This window comes from Ruditapes philippinarum, unplaced genomic scaffold (assembly GCF_026571515.1).
Source record: "Ruditapes philippinarum isolate M1 unplaced genomic scaffold, ASM2657151v2 ctg9500_1_1_1_1, whole genome shotgun sequence".
Lineage (NCBI taxonomy): Eukaryota > Metazoa > Mollusca > Bivalvia > Venerida > Veneridae > Ruditapes > Ruditapes philippinarum.
Window position 1 is genome coordinate 25588 of NW_026854924.1, and position 22007 is coordinate 47594.

Below are 22007 nucleotides of genomic sequence, written 5' to 3' on the forward strand. Positions count from 1 at the left end.
GATTTACTATTGTTTTATTTAATAGTTTATCACTGTAAATTGTGTTCGAAAGGAAAACATGGTGCACTGTGTGGCATTTGGATGCCGTAACAAAAGTGACGGTGGAACGAAAGGTTTTTTTCTATTCCCGAAGGATGATACTTTGAGGAAGAAGTGCACAAATGCCGTGAAATCATTGAGAAATGTTAACGGAACGTTAAAGCCATTTGTGCCGACGAAAACTTCACGTTTGTGCTCTAGACATTACACCGACGAGTCATTTGTACATCCACCGAGTATAATGAACTCAGTTGGTTTGACTTTGAAACTACAGCTTGTTAAAGGTGCAGTCCCTACAATTTTTCCAGAAATTGAAGCGTTTAAAAACAACAACAAACCGTCATCAGTAAGCCACCTAGGGCCACCAAAGAGGAAGAGGACATCCTATGGAGGCTTTGAGAAAAGGAATAGAAAATCAGTAAGATCTAAGCATTTGTACATTTCCAAAATTACTGTAATATATTAGGCTACAGTATACTAATTAAATAGTTTTTGTATACTCGGTACTGTTATTAGTCTCAATATTTTGACTGCAAGACTGACTGATGTTAGAAAATATGTCGGTCGAAGGGGATCATAATCTACATAATAAATGCCCTTGTGGTCAATTTTTGGGCTTTTGTGGTATGCTAAATGCATGGGACACAGGCATCCCTGGACTCTTGGAAGCTCTCAAGCTTTTTTTTTAGAAAGGTGAGGAAATTAGCTGCTCAAGGCTGTTTTTTCGTGTGTCAAATCCTGCTAGGTGGTAAAATAAATGTTGATCGTGTTATTCAACTGCTTTGCTGTGAGAAATTCCGACAATTTTAACCGCCTATGCTTGCCTAGGCATTATATGTATGATCACTTTTATAAACCCCATCCAAACCATTTAGCCCCCAAATTTGAGCTGCAAAGAAGTTAAATTTCAGAAAGGGCTCAGTCAGTGGGCCACTCAAGAGACTGTTCTCATGCAGGATTACAGAAGGTAGGGTAAGGGGTAAATGACCCCTACCTTATGTACATCTTGATATCGCTTATTATTGTTTTTTATTGAAAAATATGCAATACATTGTTTCTCCCTCAGGGTATTTTGACGTCTTGTCTGTGATATGCAGGATTCATAACCTCAGATCCCCTTTCAAAATTCCATTTTATTTATTTCTGCCCATTGTTTTCGTGTTTAGGGCACACGCATTCTTTTACTTGGGGATCATACCCGCTTTTCATGGAATGACACTACTGTGTCGCATTGAAGGTTCCATGATGACTGCCGTTTGAACACATCTGCAGATGTTTCTAAATTCACAATTTCACCATTTTCTCGTTAAATGTTGAATTCTCCTTAAGCCGGTGCTAGGGGGTGTGGACGGTAACTTGCACTTTCCAGTACCGTCCATGAACAGGCTCAACCAAACGAGCCTGCAACATTTTCAATGGTGTCATGACTTTCTTTAGGGATTCTGTTTGTGTCTACTATATTATTTTACACCCTCTCTAGAATAACTGGAAAAATTCTATGAACTGGCCCCTTATCCAATCTGCATAAGTGTGATTAATAAATAGTATTTTGTTTTAAATATTATAAGAAATAAGCTGTCAAAGCTGATATTTAAAAGTATTTGATTGAAAAGATTACTGACAGAAATATGTCTGATTTTTATTTTTTAGTTATTTTCGCAACTGGTTCATGCACAACAAGCAAATTGCTTAAAAATTTCATTCTTTACTACAACAAATTGCCTAAAACCAACCATGTTCACCCATTTCACAACAAAAATATTTTTTAAGTGACATTATGCTCATTTTTTTCATCTTCAAGCTGATCTGAATTAACTTTATATATAAAGACATTGACTGTTACAATGGTGATTGACCAACACTTGATATTGATTTTTTTTTAGAATAAAATATAAATCTGCTTAAAAAAAACTAGTGGATAGTTTTAGAAATTTCCTTGGGTCATGCTTTTTTTTTTTTATCTTTCATGAGAAATAAATTATAAAATCAAAAAGAATAAATTGCATAATGTAAACTTATTTTGACTTTCACCATTGTAATACCTATGTACTTTTGGACTTTTATTTCTTGGTGCTCAAAATGATAATAAGCCTGAGAATTAGAAATTAGTACAGCTTCACTCAAAGTAGTTAAGTTCTTAAATTCATGGTGACTTCAGAAAAAATGAAAATGCTTATTATTATGTTACATATAATTTATGCAATAATATCAAATAAATTATGATAAATTTAATTGCAATAAAATGACCAAGTTTTTCAATCTAAAGTTACATAAGTAAATTAGCTATCTTTTAATCTTCCCTTTTAATTAATTGGTGGTAACTTGATATGAATATACAAGTCATAAAACACCAGCCCTTAGGGCATGACCTTATAGATCAATAAAGTCCATTACATAAGGGGCCATAAACCCCTGATTATGACCTAGTAAGTTACACTTACTGACATTCTGCTTAAACAACAAACCAGTAAGTAATGATGCAATATACAGAAATGATATGGCACACTGGCCAACTGTTGAGTTTATAATTATAGATTCCACATTCTTTTGAAATACTTTATATTCTGTCTCCAGATATGATCATTAAAATTTTTGATCTACATTATTGTTATTAAGAAAAGCAGTTAGAAAAAAAAATGAGATATGATCATTAAAATTTTTGATCTACATTATTGTTATTAAGAAAAGCAGTTAGAAAAAAAAATGGTAAAGGAAAAATATATATAAAAAAATAATAATAAATACTCAAAATTCATTAACATTAAAAGTAGGTAAAAATTCTTAGCATAGATTAATTTCAAGACTGATAATTATGCCCCCATTTTGAAAAAAAGGGGGTATATTGCTTTGCACTTGTCGGTCCGTCGGTCCGTCGGTCCGTCGGTCCGTCGGTCCGTAGACCAAATGGTTTCCGAGTGATAACTAAAGAACCCTTAGGCCTAGGAACTTCAAACTTGTTATGGTGATTGGTCATGACCAGTAGATGACCCCTATTGATTTTGGGCGGGGTCAAGGGTCAAAGGTCAAGGTCACATTGACCTTGAAAGCAAAAAACGGTTTCCGATCAATAACTAAAGAACCTTAAGGCCTAGGAACTTCAAACTTGGTTATGGGTGATTGGTCATGACCAGTAGATGACCCCCCTATTGATTTTGCGGGTCAAGGGGTCAAAGGTCAAGGTACACATTGACCTTGAAGCAAAAATGGTTTCCGATCAATAACTAAAGAACCTTAAGGCCTAGGAACTTCAAAACTTGGTATTCGTGATTGGTCATGACCAGTAGATGACCCCTATTGATTTTGGGGTCAAGGGGTCAAAGGTCAAGGTCACATTGACCTTGAAAGCCAAAAACGGTTTCCGATCAATAACTAAAGAACCTTAAGGCCTAGGAACTTCAAACTTGGTATGGTGATTGGTCATGACCAGTAAAAAGATGACCCCTATTGATTTTGGGGTCAAGGGGTCAAAGGTCAAGGTCACATTGACCTTGAAAGCAAAAAATGGTTCCCGATCAATAACTAACAGAACCTAAGGCCTAGGAACTTCAAACTTGGTATGGTGATTGTCATGACCAGTAGATGACCCCTATTGATTTTGGAGTTCAAGGGGTCAAAGGTCAAGGTCACATTGACCTTGAAAGCAAAAACGGTTTCCGATCAATAACTAAAGAACCTTAAGGGCCTAGGAACTTCAAAGTTGTATGGTGATTGGTCATAATCAGTAGATGACCCTATTGATTTTGGGGTCAAGGGGTCAAAGGTCAAGGTCACATTGACCTTAAAAGCCAAAAAACGTTTCCGCATCAATAACTAAAGAACCTTAAGGCCCTAGGAACTTCAAACTTTGGTATGGGTGATTGGTCATGATCAGTAGATGACCCCTTATTGATTTTGGGGTCAAGGGTCAAAGGTCAATGGTCACATTGACCTTGTAGGTAAAAAACGGTTTCCGATCAATACCTAAAGAACCTTAAGGCTTAGGAACATCAAACTTGGTTATGGTGATTGGTCATGATCAGTAGATGACCCCTATTGATTTTTGGGGTCAAGAGGGTCAGAAGGTCAAGGTCACATTGACCTTGTAGGTAAAAATGGTTTCCGATCAATAACTAAATAACCTTTAAGGCCTAGGAATTCAAACTTGCGTATGGTGATTGTCATGACCAGTAGATGACCCCTATTGATTTTGGAGTCAAGGGGTCAAAGGTCAAGGTCACATTGACCTTATGAAAGCAAAAACGGTTTCCGATCAATAACTAAAGAAACCTTAAGGCCTAGGAACTCTCAAACTTGGTATGGTGATTGGTCATGATCAGTAGATGACCCATATAGATTTTGGGGTCAAGGGTCAAAGGTCAAGCGTCACATTGACCTTTTAATTAAAAAAACGGTTTCCTGATCAAAAACAAAAGAAACCCTTAGGCCTAGAACTTCAAACTGGTATGGTGATTGGTTTTTTGTTATGACCAATCAGATGACCCCTATTGATTTTGGCGTTAAGGGGTCAAAGGTCAAGGTGACATTGACCTTAGTAGTAAAAAAAGGTTCCGATCAAATAATGAAAGAACCCTTTTAGGCTAGGACTTCAAACTTGAGATGGTGATTGTCATGATCAGTAGATGACCCCTATTGATTTTGGGTGTCTAGGGGTCAAAGATCAAGGTCACATTGTGACCTCTTAGGTAAAAACGGTTTCCGATCAATAACTAAAGAACCCTTAGGCCTAGGAACTTCAAACTTGGTATGGTGATTGGTCATGACCAGCAGATGACCCCTATTGATTTTGGGGTTAAGGGGTTTAAAGGACAAGGTCACATTGACCTTGTAGGTAAAAATGCTTTCCGATCAAATAACTTAAGAACCCTTATGCCCCTAGGAACTTCAAACTTGGTATGGTGATTGGTCATGACCAGCAGATGACCTATTGATTATTGGGGTCAAGGGGTCAAAGGTCAAGGTCACATTGACCTTGTAGTTAAAAAAACGGTTGTCCGATCAATTTAACTAAAAACGCTTAGGCCTAGGAACTTCAAACTTTGTGTGATGATTGGTCATGACCAGCAGATGACCCCTATTGAGTTTTAGCGTGAAGGGGTCAAAGGTCAAGGTCACATTGACCTTTTTAAGTAAAAACGGTTTCTGATCAATAACTCAAGAACGCTTAGAGCTAGGAACTTCAAACTTAGCGGTATGGTGATTTGTCATGACCAGCAGATTACTCCTATTGATTTTGGGATCAAGGGGTCAAAGGTCAAGGTCACAATGACCTTGTAAGTAAAAACGGTTTTCTGATTCAATAACTAAAGAACGCTTCGGCCTAGAAACTTCAAACTTGGCATGGTGATTGGTCATGACCAGCAGATGACCCCTATTGATTTTGGGGTCAAAGGTCAAGGTCATATTGACCTTGTATGTTAAACGTTTCCGTCATCAATAATAAGAGAAACCCTTAGGCTAAGAACTTCAAACTTGGCATGGTGATTGATCATGACCAGCAGATGACCCCTATTGATTTTGGGGTTTCAAGGGGTCAAAGGTCAAGGTCACATTGACCTTGTAGGTAAAAACGGTTTCTGATCAATTTTACTAAAAACGCCTAGTCTAGGAACTTCAAACTTTGTATGATGATTGGTCGTGACCAGCAGATGACCCCTATTGAGTTTTGGGTCAAGGGGTCAAAGGTCAAGGTCATGAACAGTAGATACTTTATAACCCTTATTAATTGTTTGATCACTGGGTCAGAAGTCTTGCATAATAAACCTTAATCACATTGACTAATTTGGCTGCTGATAGGGGGCATACATGTTTTACAAACATATCTTGTTAAAGTATGTTTTTCATACAAAAATGCTAGAACAGTCTTATAATTTAGGGAAATTAAAATTTACAGACAGTAAAAAATAAATTTTACTGAAAGAAAACTCCCAGTATAACTAAAAACATTGTACCCTTTACATGGCAGACCATTCCCCTCAATGTTTTTTAAAAGAAAAATAATCTATTGTACTTTTCACAGAGCATACAATTCCCCTTCCAATATTCAAGTTTTTTCTATAAATACAGGATGAATGGTATGAAAATAAACATGGCCCCAAGTGAAATATGATAATTTTCATACCAGCAGGTGAAAATAAATCTAGTATGTACATTTCATTTCTAAATCATCAGCATTATTATCATCATCGCCATCATTATTATTATCATTGTCAGAAAAGAATTGTTCTTGGTGAAATTAATAAAAGGAGAGGAAAAATGTTTGCCCAATAATATAAAACAAATGGGTACGTCTCATTGAATGTTCACAAAAAATGCATTTGATGGTAGAAAACAATTATCCTAAGTCAGAAATGAATTCTTAGCCCATGCCCATTACACTATATACTAATATATAGATATATATTAGTATATAGTGTAATGGGCATGGGCTTAGAATTCATTTCTGACTTAGGATAAATGTTTTCTACCAGCCAATGCATATTTTGTGGACATTCAATGGGCCGTACCCCTTTAATATAAAATATTAAAGATTGACAACAGAAGAGACTTTATAATGGACATTTGCCACCCTGTAACTAAAAGTTTTAAATGCAGAATTAACATCCCTAAGAAGGTGCCATTGATCATTAACATGGGTTTTATTATATTCATTATCCGTTATGATTATAACCTACAAGTATATGAGCTTAAAGTGATCCCTCGGTAGCATTAATCTCAACAAAATTACAAGAGAACTACAGACTTGGTTTGATTGAGTCTGTACATGAGGGGTAATATAAAGTGCAACATCCCTCACGCCCCCTAGCACAGGCTTGAGCAGTACTCAATTCTCAACACTTAAATAGTGTTGCCATCAAGACCCACTGCTGAGATTTAGCAAAAATCTGCTTAATAACTAAAAGTGTAACAGTTACATGTTAGCTAAAAATTATAAAATAAGATAAAAAAACATCAACAAGGAACGCTTAAGTCTGATGTGTTTTCTTTTTCTCGCTTTTCAGTGTATTGATGAACTCATCAAGTCTCAGGAGCTACTTGAGAAAGAAGAGGAAGAGAGACAGCGAATTGAAGAGGTGCTAAGTTCGGAAGTGGTTGAAGAGGGTTCATTACATTGAGATATGTGGTAATACAACTTCCAGAGCCTGCCAGACATCAGAGGTGAGTTACATACTACTGTATTAAAATCAAGATTTCAGAATAAAGTTTTGGTGCAGTAAAATATTTTTGTGTCGCCTTGAAAAAGCCATGTCAGCTTGTCCAGAGCATAAGTCAGTCATTATAAGTCGGATTGACTTCAAACTTGGTATGCATGCTTCTTATAATGACCCCAAGTGCAGTGCACAAGAACCGGTACTCGGCACTTCTTCATTTTTGAGTTATTGCCCATTGTTAATTTTCATACTTTATTGACATAATGTACATATAGTGAAAATCAATGACCCCCCGGGAGGGGCTGATTTTGACCCCAGGGCTATAATTTAAACAATTTTGGTAAGGGTCTACCAGACAATGCCTTATGCAAAATATCTAAGCTCTAGGCCTTTTGGGTCTTTACAAGAAGGTATTTTAAGGTTTTGGTATATGTACATATACTATATGTACATATAGCAAAACCTTCACTATATGTACATATAGTAAAAACTTAAAATACCTTCTTGTATAGACCCAAAAGGCCTAGAGCTTAGATATTTTGCATAAGGCATTGTCTTGTAGACCTCTACCCAGATTATTCAAATTATAGCCCTGGGGTCAAAATCGGCCCCGCCCCGGGGGTCATTGGTTTTCCTTATATGTACATGTATATAGTAAAAACTTATACATGTAGTATAAACTTTAAACACATTTCTTCTAGCAATTGACAAATGCTAGAGGTTAAATATTTTGCTGAAACATTATGTAGTGATCCTCTAGCAAGATTGTTTAAATTATAACCCTGGGGTCAAAATTGCCTTTGCCCTGGGGGTCATTGATTTTCAATTTATACATTTAGTAAAAAATCAAAATATCTTATTGTCTGAAGGTACAAGGCTTAGTGTTGTATTAATGCGGTGGCATAGCATTTTTCTCAAATGCAATCTTGTTTTTTGAGTTATTGCCCTTTGTTTATTTTCATATTTCATTTTTTTGTCCTGGCATTTATCCTTAACTATATTGTTCACAAGGCGACATTTCTTTTTTAAGGTATCAATTTTAAAACTCAAACCACATTTGAGGAGTCAAGGTTCATAACTCAAGAAGCAATATTTTAAAGAATAATCACTCCTGCACTAGAAATTTTTCTTCCTTAAAAAGTATTAATTTTTACTTTTATTTATTCATTTATTTCTTAGAGAGCATTCTTCAAATTTCAAATATTTGTTCTTTATCATAAACATCTTAACTTTTGCACAAATATTTCAAGAATTATCTTCATATGAGCTCTAGCTTTTTTTTTTATCTACATTGTATCTTTCATAGTTTTGAAATCATTCTACAGTGACAAATATTGTTGGTATCATGTTAATAGATCATTTGTTCTTTTCCAGCTGGTTGCCACAAGACCAACAGAAAACAAAAGCTTTCAAGTCAGGGTACAAGTGCGTGAATTTGGGACCTCAACAAACATTGAAACAAAAGATATGATTTGTGGGCCAGATATACGAGAACATCCGGTTGAAAAGGGCTTCCAGTTCCCAGAGAGTGATGATAGCAGCAATGAAGTGTTGTCTGATGAGGAATTCAATGACTCCATTGAAAATGACCCTGACTGGGAACCGTCCGAGGAGGATCTAGCAGATCAAGAGGAAGATGAAGAAGATGATGATGAGAATTCAACAGTTTGGTAATTGAATTGTAGCAAGTTTATTAAGCATATATAAGATTAATAAGATTATAACACAGTTTGCACAGTTGATAATGTGGCTTCTGTGAATTTTATTACTCTATGAATCCGAGAGTGTAATTAAAAAAAAAATTATGCAGTGGACAATACACTGTACAGAACATGTTTTAACTGAAATCATTTAAACAGGTATGAAAGTGAATGACAGGCAAGTAATTATAGTTAAAAACTTAAAATCAATATATCGGTGTATCGTTGATTTTAGTCATCTGATATCGATATATCATTGATATGCTTTGCACTGAATCAATGACAGCTCTATGTTTACTTCTGGTCTTATCCAACAAAGATTTGTTAGTTGATAAAAATTATTTTAAAATCATGGAGTATTAATGAATTTCCTGAAACACACACACTAAAGTCTGAAATAGAAGCCTTTTTATTAAATTAATTTATTATCAGTCAAAGAATAGCATTTGAGCCGCGTCACGACAAAACCAACACAATGGGTTTGCGACCAGCTTGGATCCAGACCAGCCTGCGCATCTGCGCAGTCTGATCAGGATCCATGCTGTTCACTTACAGACCATTTAACAAGTAAAGAAACTGAAAGCGAACAGCATGGATCCTGCTCAGACTGCGCGGATGCGTAGGCTGGTCTGGATCCATGCTGGTCGCAGACCCATTATGTTGGATTTGTCGTGACGCGGCTCATTTGGTATCTCCTTCAAAGTAAAGGCGGTTTGCAATACCTGCCAGCATAAATATTTACAGTTATTCAGATGTCCATACATTTTGTACTTGTTTAATGATGCTTTTTTTCACATTATTTTTAGGCATGATTGTATGGAAGACACATCTGATCCTGTTGCAGAGAAGAAGTTTATTGTCTTTGAAAGTTGTCTACTCCAGCTGTTTAAGTTGTGCCATATTTGTTCGGCAGTTTGTTATAACATTAAAAAGAAAGTTGTTGGAAGTATGATTATTATAGAGAGTGTATGTGAAACTGGACATCTAAAAACATGGCGCAGTCAGACTGAACTAAATGGTACTCCAACAGGGAATTTGTTAGCAGCAGGTGGAATTGTGTTTTCTGGAGCTTCTCCGAGTAAAGTGTTGAATTTTTTCAGATTCATTAACATATCAATGATCTCAATGAGTACATTTACGCGAAACCAAAAATCCTTTGTAGTTCCTGCTATTGCCAACACATGGAAGGCTAAACAGACTGAAAATCTAATGGCATGTAGGGGTCAGGATGTAAGAGTAGGAGGGGATGCTCGCTGCTGTTCACCTGGCCATACGGCTAAGTACGGAAGCTATACCCTGATGGATTTAGATACTGGACTTGTATTAGCTACAGAATTAGTACAGGTATGTCATGTGTCTATATTGTAAGGTCACTTTTAATTGTGCCGTATCAGTGGGTCTTTTTCTTTGTTTTCAACACAAGGTACAAAGGTTTCTATTGGATAATAATAATGATTCAAATAATCTGTGTCAGATATTGAGATTTAGTATTTTTCTAGGATTAAGTAATAGAAATTCTTATTAAATTATGATGTAAATATAACTGCAAACAAAAGAATGGAACTAAATTGTATTCACTGGCTGGATTGGATTTTCCCAATCTATTAAAAATAGTATGAGACTCATATTCAATGACCATACATCATAGACTGTAAAAGTCTGTTAATAACATAAATTATGCACATACAAAAATAATTGCTGCATTTTGTTCTTTATGTCATAGTTATTGATTTAGATATCATCTATTTATTGTAATAGTTCAAAGTTACACGGCAATGAGAAGTATATACTTGAAGTATTTTTGCTTGTGGGGCGTTTGCCTAGTTGTGATTTTCAATGGCTCAATAGTTAATAATTATATATTATATAATAGTAATAATAAAATCACCAAATTTGGAATTGTTTTATATTTAGGAAAATTTTATTTCAGAGCAATGAAGTGAAAAATTCTAACGCTATGGAGTTAGAAGGCTTGAAGAGAGCAATAAGCACAGTACAGGATGGGGGTGTGAAATTGAGTGACATTACAACAGATCGACACCTTCAAGTACGCAAATATTTGCGAGAAAATGAGAAGGAAATTAACCATTGGTTTGACACCTGGCATGTTGCTAAAAGTAAGAACTTGCTCAAATCTCAGATCTTAATCAATAGATAAATAAATACGTTATTTGGGAATGTTCGAACTAATGTGTTTAGTAGTTTACTCCAAGTAAGGGTCATATGGTAAATTTATCAGGTTAACTTGTGTATTATTTCACAATGACATTGTTTTTAACTTTACCACAAACAGAACAGTTTTACTCATAAGTTTCATATTGACTTATCTCTATCCTTGATTATTCTTGTATACTGGCACGTCAATTCTATCTTGTGTTTTAAAGTCATACTTTTATTCATTCAAATATCTGAATGTCATTCAACTTAAGATGACTGAGCGTTTTTTAAGACTGAAATTTTTAGTTACATAAATGTGAATAACAGTTAAGCCATTGCTTGAACTTGTTTATATGATCTTGGTTTTAGGTGTGAAGACCAAACTTGCAACACTGTCCAAAAAGAGAGGATGTGAGAAAGTGGGGAAATGGTTACAGTCAATTTCCAATCATCTCTACTTCTGTGCTGCTACAAGTGGGGGAGATGGAGAAATGGTTGAACAGAAATGGCTATCAGTTTTAAACCATATCACAAATAAACATGAAGGTCATGGCAGAAAATTTCCAAAATGTACACACACACACTTATTGAAAGAGATTGGATTAATGCAGGTCAGTACCTGAAAGATGCTTTAGTTTGCATTTCAACAAATTTCTTAAATGATTATCTTTCATTAAGAGAAGCTGCATTTATAGCTGCGTTTAAACATTCATGTCATTATTGATATATGTCGTAAATATCTTTGAGTGCATTGTTGTAGAATAATGCACAGTTCAACGTCGAATGCTGATAAAAAGAGAATTGATATAAACCTACTAAACTAAATTGAGTTTAGAAGAATTTTCCTGATGTCATTTGCTTAATTGGCGTCATATGGCATGTAAGCATCTGATTTTTTGTGCTGTGCATCTATTGTGTAATAATGCACTTGACAGCCATATCTGTTATCAAAATGTGTGAAGCTTGTAAGAATTTAAATTTGTGAATTGTGGATGTAATTGAAAAATGGTGTTTGCTTAATGATGAAGTATCAAATAAAAGAATTAATTGTTGAAATTGGCAAATACATTTTATCACTGTCTGTGTCTGAAAAATGCAGGAAGGGATGTCTGAGATCTTTCTTAGTCAACAATTTATCTTAACAGTATTGTTGGTTTAAAACCAAAGAATTCAATACAAATGTCTGTAAAATGTGCTCAGAAACTTGTATATCAGATCAGTACTTTTAAATGATGTTGTTACAACTGTAAAAAAAAAGTAGCACTGACTACATAAGATGCTTATGAATGGTTTGTAGTAATAGACATTTTCAAGCCAGCTGGATTGCTTCTTTATGTCTTAAACCTAAAATTCCCAGACAAATGGCTCCATGTTATATTCTGCATGAATAAGCTTATAAAATATTTTTTATTTAAGGTTCAAAAGCACACAAAGAGTTACAGTTGTTACTTGGAAACAAGCGGCTAGTTTCAGATATCAGAAAGTTATCTCCCGTTGACCAGACATCAGGCCTTGAAGCTCACCATAAAGTTGTGTGTCAGTTTGCGCCGAAATTTGTTAGTTTCTCATATGCAGTCATGAAGCAAAGGTTAGTTGAGAAAAAAAATTTGTTCTTATGGAACACGTTAACAAACATGCATTTTACTTTAATCTGGGACTGATATACTAGATACAACCTTTACAGAGCAACATCCTAATAATTAATAAATAATTATATCAGCTGAGAGGTGATGCTCCTGAAAGATAAAATTAATTATGAAGGCATACTTTGTGGAAACTTTTACTGCTGTTATAAAGAAGGTTATTGCTCTACAGATAGCTGCAATTCAGGCTTTGCACTTTACTTTCTTGTAATATTTCAACACTATTCCTAAATTACAACAAAAATATTTTCAGAGTCAACCTAGCAGCCCTGCATACATGTTCAAATGCTGGTAGAGCACAGGCAGTTACTAGAGAGGGGCTTCTTCGGTACAACCTAGGGTACCCAAAGTACAAAGGTGGAAAACATACTGTGAAACCAATCATGGAGGAATGCAATTATGGTAAGATGAACTAAATTGTCATTCATTTGCTAACTTTTCTGATATTTTCCAAAAACTGAGGTAAATAAAGGTATATTTGACACCCTGTGATAAATGACTAAAAATGAAAGCAAAACCATATGGCATTTATGCTTTATAGGTTGAAGGACAATGTGTAGTATTGATCAAAATTTAGCACAACTGAACACTATTAATTTATTTTATAGAGAAAGGCATGTTATAGTTGTTAACATTCTGCTGCTTATGTAGAAATTGGTGAAAACTATTATGTTTAAATTATAAATTGAATAACCAATATACTGATATAATAATAGGAATGACTTAAAAGATTTCTACAAGTTGTTTTGTTTATCTTTTATTGCACTCAATTCATATGAACATGGAATGCAAGAGTCAATCATATACAACTTTAATTTCTTAAACACTCCTAACCAGTAATAATATATACAAAGTTACAAGTATCAATGACTGATGTTTTGTTTACTTGTTACAGATTACATTGACAAGCTAAATTCAGAGCTGATTCGACTTAGGATGAAGTTCAGCTCTCACAAGAAAGCACAGGTAGCTGCATATCAACTTTATGTTGCACCCCCACCCCTCTCATCAGGAGCAAATCATGTCTCGAAGTCAGAAGCTATTTCTGCTTTCAAATCTAGGTATTCATGACACTAGATGTCATCAAAAATCCCGGGCATATTTGTATCCAGTGTATTGTTGTGAAGGAAAGTATGCTCTAATTGCTGTGACTGCACATGCAGGTAACACACGCCTGTCATATTTTGCCAGACGATGCCAAATCCACCGTGCAAGTCTTCGATAGGCCACATACCTGTATGTCCTGTAATGGAAATGGGATGAAAGACTTAAGTATTTCCTGTTCTTTAAATACTTGAACAAGCATAAAAGTACAGGTTAATGAAAAGACTTTTAGTGTCAACTTCTGTTTCTGCACAATGTTGAGCCCAGTCAGGCTATGTACAGTAATATGTTTACTATAAACATCTTTATTACAGGGGACAAGATTTATTATGCTAGCTTTTGTATTCTCCTGTATTAAGTTTTGAACATTTATATTTATTTATTTATAAATAGTTAGTTTTTTTAAGAATTCTTTTTATATAAATTATATCTACTATACACTTAAAGGCCCATTATGCCTCAAAATGCTTTTTATTTTTATTTCTTGAAAGCTTTTTTAAAATTGTTGTATTCTTTTATAGTATCACAAAAGTTACTCATTCACATACCTGTACCATCTTTTTATCATTTGTTTTATGACAATGAATACAGTTATAGTGAATTAGTATTTGTTAACATTTTGCTACTTATTTATTACAAAATAATCTCATTATCACTACATTCTTCAGGAAATACACATATGACATCCCCTTTAACTTTTATTTAGAGATTATAAGATTGTAAAATTCAGATTTGACCATTCAAATTTATTTGTTTCTGGGACATAATGTGCCTTTAAAGTAATTGTTCTTTGTCATTTCATACATCATGTTTGACAAGATTCATAACTCTAACATCTGTTCAAGAAAGATGTCCTCTATGAACTTTACTTTATAATACTTTTTGCTCATAATTTTGTAACTGTATTTTTCTCAGATTTCAAGTTGTTTTTTCTACAAGTGCATAGAAATGTTTGTTTAACTTTTATTGACATGGTTACAGCCATATTATATGGTGCAAAAATATAGAACATTTTAGTGCTTTCTAGATACTTATTCAGAAATATATATCATAATGGATTTTTTCTTTATAGTTTTGACTTCCTTTACCAGTACTTAATTCCTGTCACAGCTTTTGTATTCTAATAAGTAGAGCATGCTGTTTCCTGTCACAGCTTTTGTATTTATGTTTGTTTTTCTTTTTTATTCTGTTTATAAAATGTTAAAAATTCTATTTATTTACATCATTTATTGTTTTATTAGTTTTAAATTCAAATTAATTTCCTGTTTAAATAAATTCTGCAATGTTGGCTAACTGACACTTGTGTTTTGTAATTAATATCCCATTAATGGTTATTCACAAATGTATGTAGGAAATACATACTCATGAATTGGCTCCTCGTCTCCCACTGGTCCATTTTGCTGAAGAAATTCGTAAAATGACACTTCAATAACATCCCTATTTAAACAGTTCCCCACAAATCCTGGATGTTGGGTTATACAGCAAAAACCGTCAAGCTTTTCAGAAAGCTCTCCAAACTCCATGCAGCATTTACTCTCAATACCGGTTGGCATGGCGCTGCAGTTTCTGCATTCACACCTGAAATAAAACCAGGGTGTATTTGTTTGAAGAAATTGAATCGGAAAAGGTAAAGATCTTCCCATAAACTATGATCTGACAAAATGTCCTTCGACACATATCATAATCATTACCTCCACATATTTTTCTCATTTTTTTTGTGAAGAAGTGTAGTTTTTGTGAGGCAAATTAACTAATTCACTGAATGTATTTCAGTTGTATTCATTACTGCAAAGATTATGTTGTTGACGAAAAACATACATTAACAAACCTGGAAATAATTAAGAGGCATATTATGATGCTAACAGTAACAATTTCAATTTATGTTAAATTATTAGCTAGTCTCATGTTTATTCTAGTTTCCGACTTTACTGACAACAAAAAAGAGGGGAAACATTTAAGAAAAAAGTTTTTTACCCCAAAAAAAGAATGAATAATCTTACTGATCGGACTCCGAGGTATAAATCATCATTAAAATAAGAATGTCACTCCGTACAATGTATACCAGCTCAAACTTCGTTCAAAGTATTTCCTTCGCCACTGACTTACAGACGTGTGTATACGACAGTTATTATGGCCGATAATTCAATCTTTGTATGACCTTTATTTCAGTATCAACGTAAACAAAGATACAAAAGACAGCCATTTATCTTGGAAACTTACGCGGCTAAAAAGAAAATAATGTCCATGTATTTATATAATAAAATTACCAGTTAACATTCCCAATCCTCTCTCGATTTCGGTCATTTTCTACGGCGAAATCAAAGTCTAATTCTTCCTCCGATTCTTCATCATTGGAATCGCTCTCGTTAATTTCAATTGTCGGTTCAGGTTCGTACATGTATGGCTGAACGACAAAATTATCATCCAACTCGTAATCAAAGACATTACCTTCCATAATTCGTATTTTCAGTACCAATTGTACGTGTTTATATTGTGAAGTTACTACTTTCAGTTTACACTAGGGATAATTATACGTCACTTCCGGTTTGAGGTCGCACCTGCTAAACGGATAGCAAGTCTATCATCTGTGCGATACCGGGTTTTGTAACGGTAATACTAAAGCAATTTCCGTGAATTTTATTCGAATTTTAGGAAAAATAATTTTATTAAAGTATGTTTAATATGATTAGATACTAAAAAGAGCAATTTTAAAGCGAGCTCAGGAACCTTTAAGTGAGTGGAATGGATTGAAAGACTGTGTGTGTGTGTTGAGTTTATTTACCCTCGCCACTGGTTTAAAACCATATGGGCGAGCATATGCTTCATTTATTATAGGGAAAACACTTTATTTAGTTAATATCTGCATATGTGACTAGTGAGTACAATATTTCCTGCCCCAACAATGCAAAATAATTGCACTGGATGGGGCCGGAAAACGGTGGGATTATATCCCACACTAAGATTAAAAAGCTGTATTTAAACAATGCAAAATAATTGCACTGGATGGGGCCAGAAAACGGTGGGATTATATCCCACACTAAGATTAAAAAGCTGTATTTAAAATTTAAACTTAAATTAAAAAGGGGTGAAGACGCTTATACGCGGACGTCTTCTATATAGGGAACAAAAAAAACCCCTAATAATTATGTTTAATGATAGCTTCATTTATTGCAAATCATATTTATAATGTTAAAACAAATATTAAAAGGGGGGAAGACGCTTATACCCGTACGCCTTCTATAACAGACCAACACAGTTAGGGAGAACAATGCAGGAACGATTTTGACAGATAGCGCCGAACCACGTTTAATAGGTAAATTTTGATTGACCGAAAAATGGTGTGATTTGTAAGGCTAATTAAAAAGAAGTGATAAGAAATGATTGGTTGATAGTAAACAGATTTCATTGGCGCATTAACTATCCGATTTTGGAGCTTAGCTTGAAGAATTTTGTTATCTAAACCTCGTGGTCTCTGTGTTGACATTTCTGCATATCTATATTATTAATTAATAATAATTAACTAACACCATTAAGAGTCTAATTAAAAGAATATTCATTAATTTTTGTGGTTTATTAAAAAAATTATAGATATTTCCCTATACAGCATATCAAATATGTGGCCAATAGTCAATTTAACAATAAACAAAAATATCTTACCAACTTAAACTCCCCCAAAGGGAAAAGCTTTTTATTTATAAATGTCACATCACTATAATAATTAAGAGTAATCTCTTAATGAGATAATAAAGAAAATTCCATCAAAATCCATTAAAAATTAAAGAAGATATGGCCAATTACCTATGACACATATACTTAATATCTAAATCACTAAATTTCAGATAATAGTACAAGGGAAGCAATTCAAATTTGGACTAATGATGTCTATTTTTTAAATTTGTTGTTTGATATAATTAATAATGGCCATAATAAGATCAAATGGTTATAATATGATCTATTTAGGATATAAATATGTAATTTTAACAAGTTTAAGATAATATTTGATAATAGGATAGGAGGAAAATAAGAATTATAGCTAAAAAAGGTAAATTTCTGGTATAAATAGGAGTTGTCCTCCCAATACTTGAATTTTTGGGTTATTATTGGTTTTACTCTATAATCATACTTAGTTTAACTATTAGGGAACATATGAAATGTATACAAATGAATTTTAAAGAAATAAATGACAAAGTGCCCCCAATTACTGTAATAAATGAAATTATATACATAGAAACATAATAAATATAACCTGTCAGAGGGGAAACCAACATTATACATGAAAATACTGAAATCTGTTTACATTTTCTACCAACCTGGGTGCCAGAGTAGAATTTAAATGTTATATAAAATATTCCAATTAGACTTTGATGGGGACAGATATGGGGCGGGCTGAACTGAGCGTGTGGACAGGCCGTACCTCAGGGAAACTTGACCCCATGCTGTCCTAATTAAATATTCAACTGTTTCTATATAGTAGAAATACACATAGATATATTGGTAATTTGGTATTAGTTTAATACCTATTCTAATGGTGCTATTTTAAGGTGATTTGTGGTTTGTCCTTCCTTGGGTGCATATTTCCTCCATGAACAACTTTAATTGGTATTGTTCTATGTCATCTAATTATCATTTGGCTCCAAGAGAGCCAGCTTTATTAATGTTAAATATGGTATATTCATATGGGTGTATAAATTTTCCAATTACCTGCCAGTGGGTGTTGCCATCACTACTTTATTGTTCCAGTTTATTCTATTTTTGTGATAATATTTATGAGCTCCATTAGATATAAATTTTTTAAAAGTTGTAATAGTGTACAGGTCAGTCACTTTTTATTGTAAATAATCTATTGTTTCTTTTATTACATGTAATTAAATTTTAAAAGTGGTCCTAAAAAGTGGCCGTTAAACGGTGAGACAACTACATAATATGTTTATTATTTACAAGGGATAAAAATATAGATAGGGGGGATAAAATGGAGTCTTTATGTGACATTGTAGGTATCATGTAGCCACAACCCAATTTTGATTGATAATGTACCAGGGACAATAAAAATAAGTGATAGTGTACAGTCAGTATTTAAGAAATATGTATTAAAATGTATTAAAAATGTAAATAAATAAGCAATATATAGTTGTCTCACCGTTTAACGGCCACTTTTTAGGACCACTTTTAAAATTTAATTACATGTAATAAAAGAACTATAGGTTATTTACAATAAAAAGTATTTGACCTGTACACTATTACAACTTTAAAAAAATTTATATTTAATGGAGCTCATAATTAATGTCATAAGAATAGAACAAACAAAAACAATACAGTAATGATGGCAACACCCATTGGCAGGCAATTGGAAAATTTGTACACCTATATGAATATACCATATTTTACATTAATAAAGCTGACTCTCTTGGAGCTAGATGATAATTACATGAAATATAACAATACAAATTAAAGTTATTCATGGAGGAAATATGTACCCAAGGAAGGACTAACCACAAGTTACTACAGAAAGTTATCCCTTAAAATAGCACCATTAGAGTAGGTATTAAACTAATTACCAAATTACAAATATATCTATGTGTGTTTCAACCATATGAAAACAGTTAAATATTTTATAAGGACAGCCTGGGGTCGAAGATTCCCTGAGGTACGGCCTGTACACACGCTCAGTTCCGCCCGCCCCAAAGCTGTCTTCTGGTACCCAGGTTGGTAAAAATTTAAACAGATTTCAATATTTTCATGTATAGTGTTGATTTCCCCTCTGACAGGTTATAGTTTTATGTTCTATGTATAGAATTTCATTTATTACAGTAATTGAAGACACTTTGCCACATATTCTCTTCAAAATTCAATTGTAGTACATTTTATATGTTCCTTAATAGTTGAACTAAGTATGATTATGGAGTAACACCAATAATAACCCAATATTTCAAGTAGTGGGAGGACAACTCCTACTTATACCAGAAATTTGCCTTTCTAGCTATAATTCTTATTTTTCTCCTATCCTATTATCAAATATTACATTACACTTATTAGAATTACATATTTATATTCTAAATAGATCATATTATAACCATTTGATCTTTTTGTGACCATTATTAACTATATCAAACAGCAAATTTAGAAAATAGACACCATAAGTCCAGATTTGAGTTGCTTCCCTTGTACTATTATCTGAAATTTAGTGATTTAAATATTAAGTTTATGTGTCATAGGTAATTGGCCATAATTATCTTCTTTAATTTTTAATGAATTTTGATGGGATTTTCTTTATTATCTCATTAAAAGATTGCTCTTAATTATTATAGTGATGTGGCATTTGTAAATAAAGAACTTTACCTTTTGGGGGAGTTTAAGTTGGTGAGATTTTCTTGTTTATTGTTAAATTGACTATTTACCACATATTTGATATGCTGTATAGGGAAATAACCATAATTTTTTTAATAAACCACACAAATTAATGAAAATTCTTTTAATTACCGTATAACCCCGTTTAAACGCCCCCGGGGGCGTTACATTTTACCAAAACAAAGTTCCCAATTTTTACCGGTCCCTTTTAAACGCCCCCTCTTCCAGCAGCTTCCAGTTACTACCTTTAAACTAACATTTGAGTCGACCCCTGTACGTGTACACTCTATGTAAAGCTAGGTAGTGTAAATAGCCAGCGGTTTAAATCAGCTGATTCTTGACACAAGTCATGTACGCATCTCATGTACAATCAAGTTATCGTATGATGTCACTGCTGCACATGTTGCCGAAACTTAATAAAATACATGGAGTTTTTGTTCAAATTGTTGAATGTTTATTATTAAATAAGCAGTTTAAGGAAGTGTTTGTGTTTAAAATTCGGATTTTGATTTATGGTACTTGGATTATCATCAGATTAAGGTAGGACTTTTCATATTATTTTGTCAATTTCTGTTTGGAACAAAAAAATTTTTTTTTGCCTGAAGGGGGGGGGGGGGGGGGGGGGGGGGGGGGGGGCGTTTGAACGGGGGTATACGGTAGACCTTTAATGGTGTTAGTTAATTATTATTAATTAATAGTATGGATATTTCAATTGTATTTGGGTTTTATTTTTGGTTTTACTGGGCCATCTATTTTAATGTCAGAGGGGAAGAAAAGTAAGATTTTACATTAAAGGCCAATCATGACTTCATATGTTAATATGACTGCTGGGATCAAGGTCACAGTTGTATTTGGACAAATAAATTAACATTAAAGCCCCATCACTAAAATACTCAGAGATATGGGTTATTATTTGTTTAAATCTTATCTGTTAGACAACAGTTTAGAATAAATAACTCTAAAGCTTTAAAAATGTGTACTGAGTATTTCTTTGGTGGACTCCGTATATTTTGTGTGTTATATCCCAAACCTACAGCACCAAGTGCCGACTGCAGTTCATTTCTATGGTCTCTGAACTGGTCACACTCATGCAATAGGTGGGATATATTGTATCTCACTCCACATTGGGCACAGTTGGGGCTCATTTTCTTGATATATTGGCCAGAATCCCCTGGTAATAGGGTTGTGCCCAACCTCAGTCTTGTTATGGCCCTATCTATTTTTAAATTGTTTGAATATTGAGCTGGGCAACTGAGCCCCACCGAGCTATTTATATGTTTTCTCTGATCCTGGCAGGAATTAGATTCAGCTTGCCACAAGTGAACTATATATTTTTGGCGTCCGCGCCGAAGCGCGGCGCCCCTTTATGTAATGAAATCAGATTTTGTGAAAGGGCGACAGCAACTTCTCTAGCCTTTTAGTCGGTCATCATAAAAGCCGATCATTCCGATCGGTATGAGGGTGCTTGATTATTATTAATTAAAAATGAAATGTCGCGATATGTACAATGAATTGCGAACTGGAGGATTTCGCAATGCAAACATTTTCAAATGCAATAACCTTTTCCGTCTCTTCGGTTTTTTTATTTATCATTTTGTAGTACACAGTGGGTTATCATGGTATGTTAAAATAGAATGATGAGTTGATGACCTTAATATTCCGAAAATCTATTTATAGAGGGATGTACTCCTATCGGTATTCGGGTCTCTCCCGGTCTATTTTGACCGTGATACTAGTGACCGGCGAAAAGTATCACACGTTTATTGTCCGGTCTCTCCTGGTTTTGGAGTAGATGTTTGATATCATTACAGAACAGAACAAATATTTTCCAGATAAATAAGCTTTTTTCCAAAATGAATGTTTGTCACTTA

The 22007-nt window shown here is 33.9% G+C and overlaps 3 protein-coding genes across 3 annotated transcripts; 2 read left to right on the forward strand and 1 right to left on the reverse strand.

The window, feature by feature from the left end:
- The first annotated feature begins 58 nt into the window (after positions 1 to 58).
- On the forward strand, positions 59 to 7151 carry LOC132741517 (uncharacterized). Its single transcript, XM_060729708.1, has 2 exons — positions 59 to 457; positions 7038 to 7151. Exons 1-2 carry the CDS (start codon positions 59 to 61, stop codon positions 7149 to 7151), a joined length of 513 nt encoding a protein of 170 aa, XP_060585691.1.
- Positions 6500 to 13077, forward strand: LOC132741518 (uncharacterized). Its single transcript, XM_060729710.1, has 7 exons — positions 6500 to 7194; positions 8562 to 8857; positions 9694 to 10231; positions 10818 to 11004; positions 11414 to 11655; positions 12461 to 12632; positions 12941 to 13077. The coding sequence occupies exons 2-6, from the start codon at positions 8655 to 8657 to the stop codon at positions 12509 to 12511; spliced, it is 1221 nt and encodes a 406-aa protein (XP_060585693.1). The 5' UTR covers positions 6500 to 7194; positions 8562 to 8654; the 3' UTR covers positions 12512 to 12632; positions 12941 to 13077.
- Positions 13078 to 13320: 243 nt separating this feature from the next.
- Positions 13321 to 17340, reverse strand: LOC132741519 (P2X purinoceptor 7-like). Its single transcript, XM_060729711.1, has 3 exons — positions 16059 to 17340; positions 15154 to 15369; positions 13321 to 13930 (listed from the first exon to the last, which is right to left on the reverse strand). The coding sequence occupies exons 1-3, from the start codon at positions 16244 to 16246 to the stop codon at positions 13771 to 13773; spliced, it is 564 nt and encodes a 187-aa protein (XP_060585694.1). The 5' UTR covers positions 16247 to 17340; the 3' UTR covers positions 13321 to 13770.
- Between the last annotated feature and the right edge of the window lie 4667 nt (positions 17341 to 22007).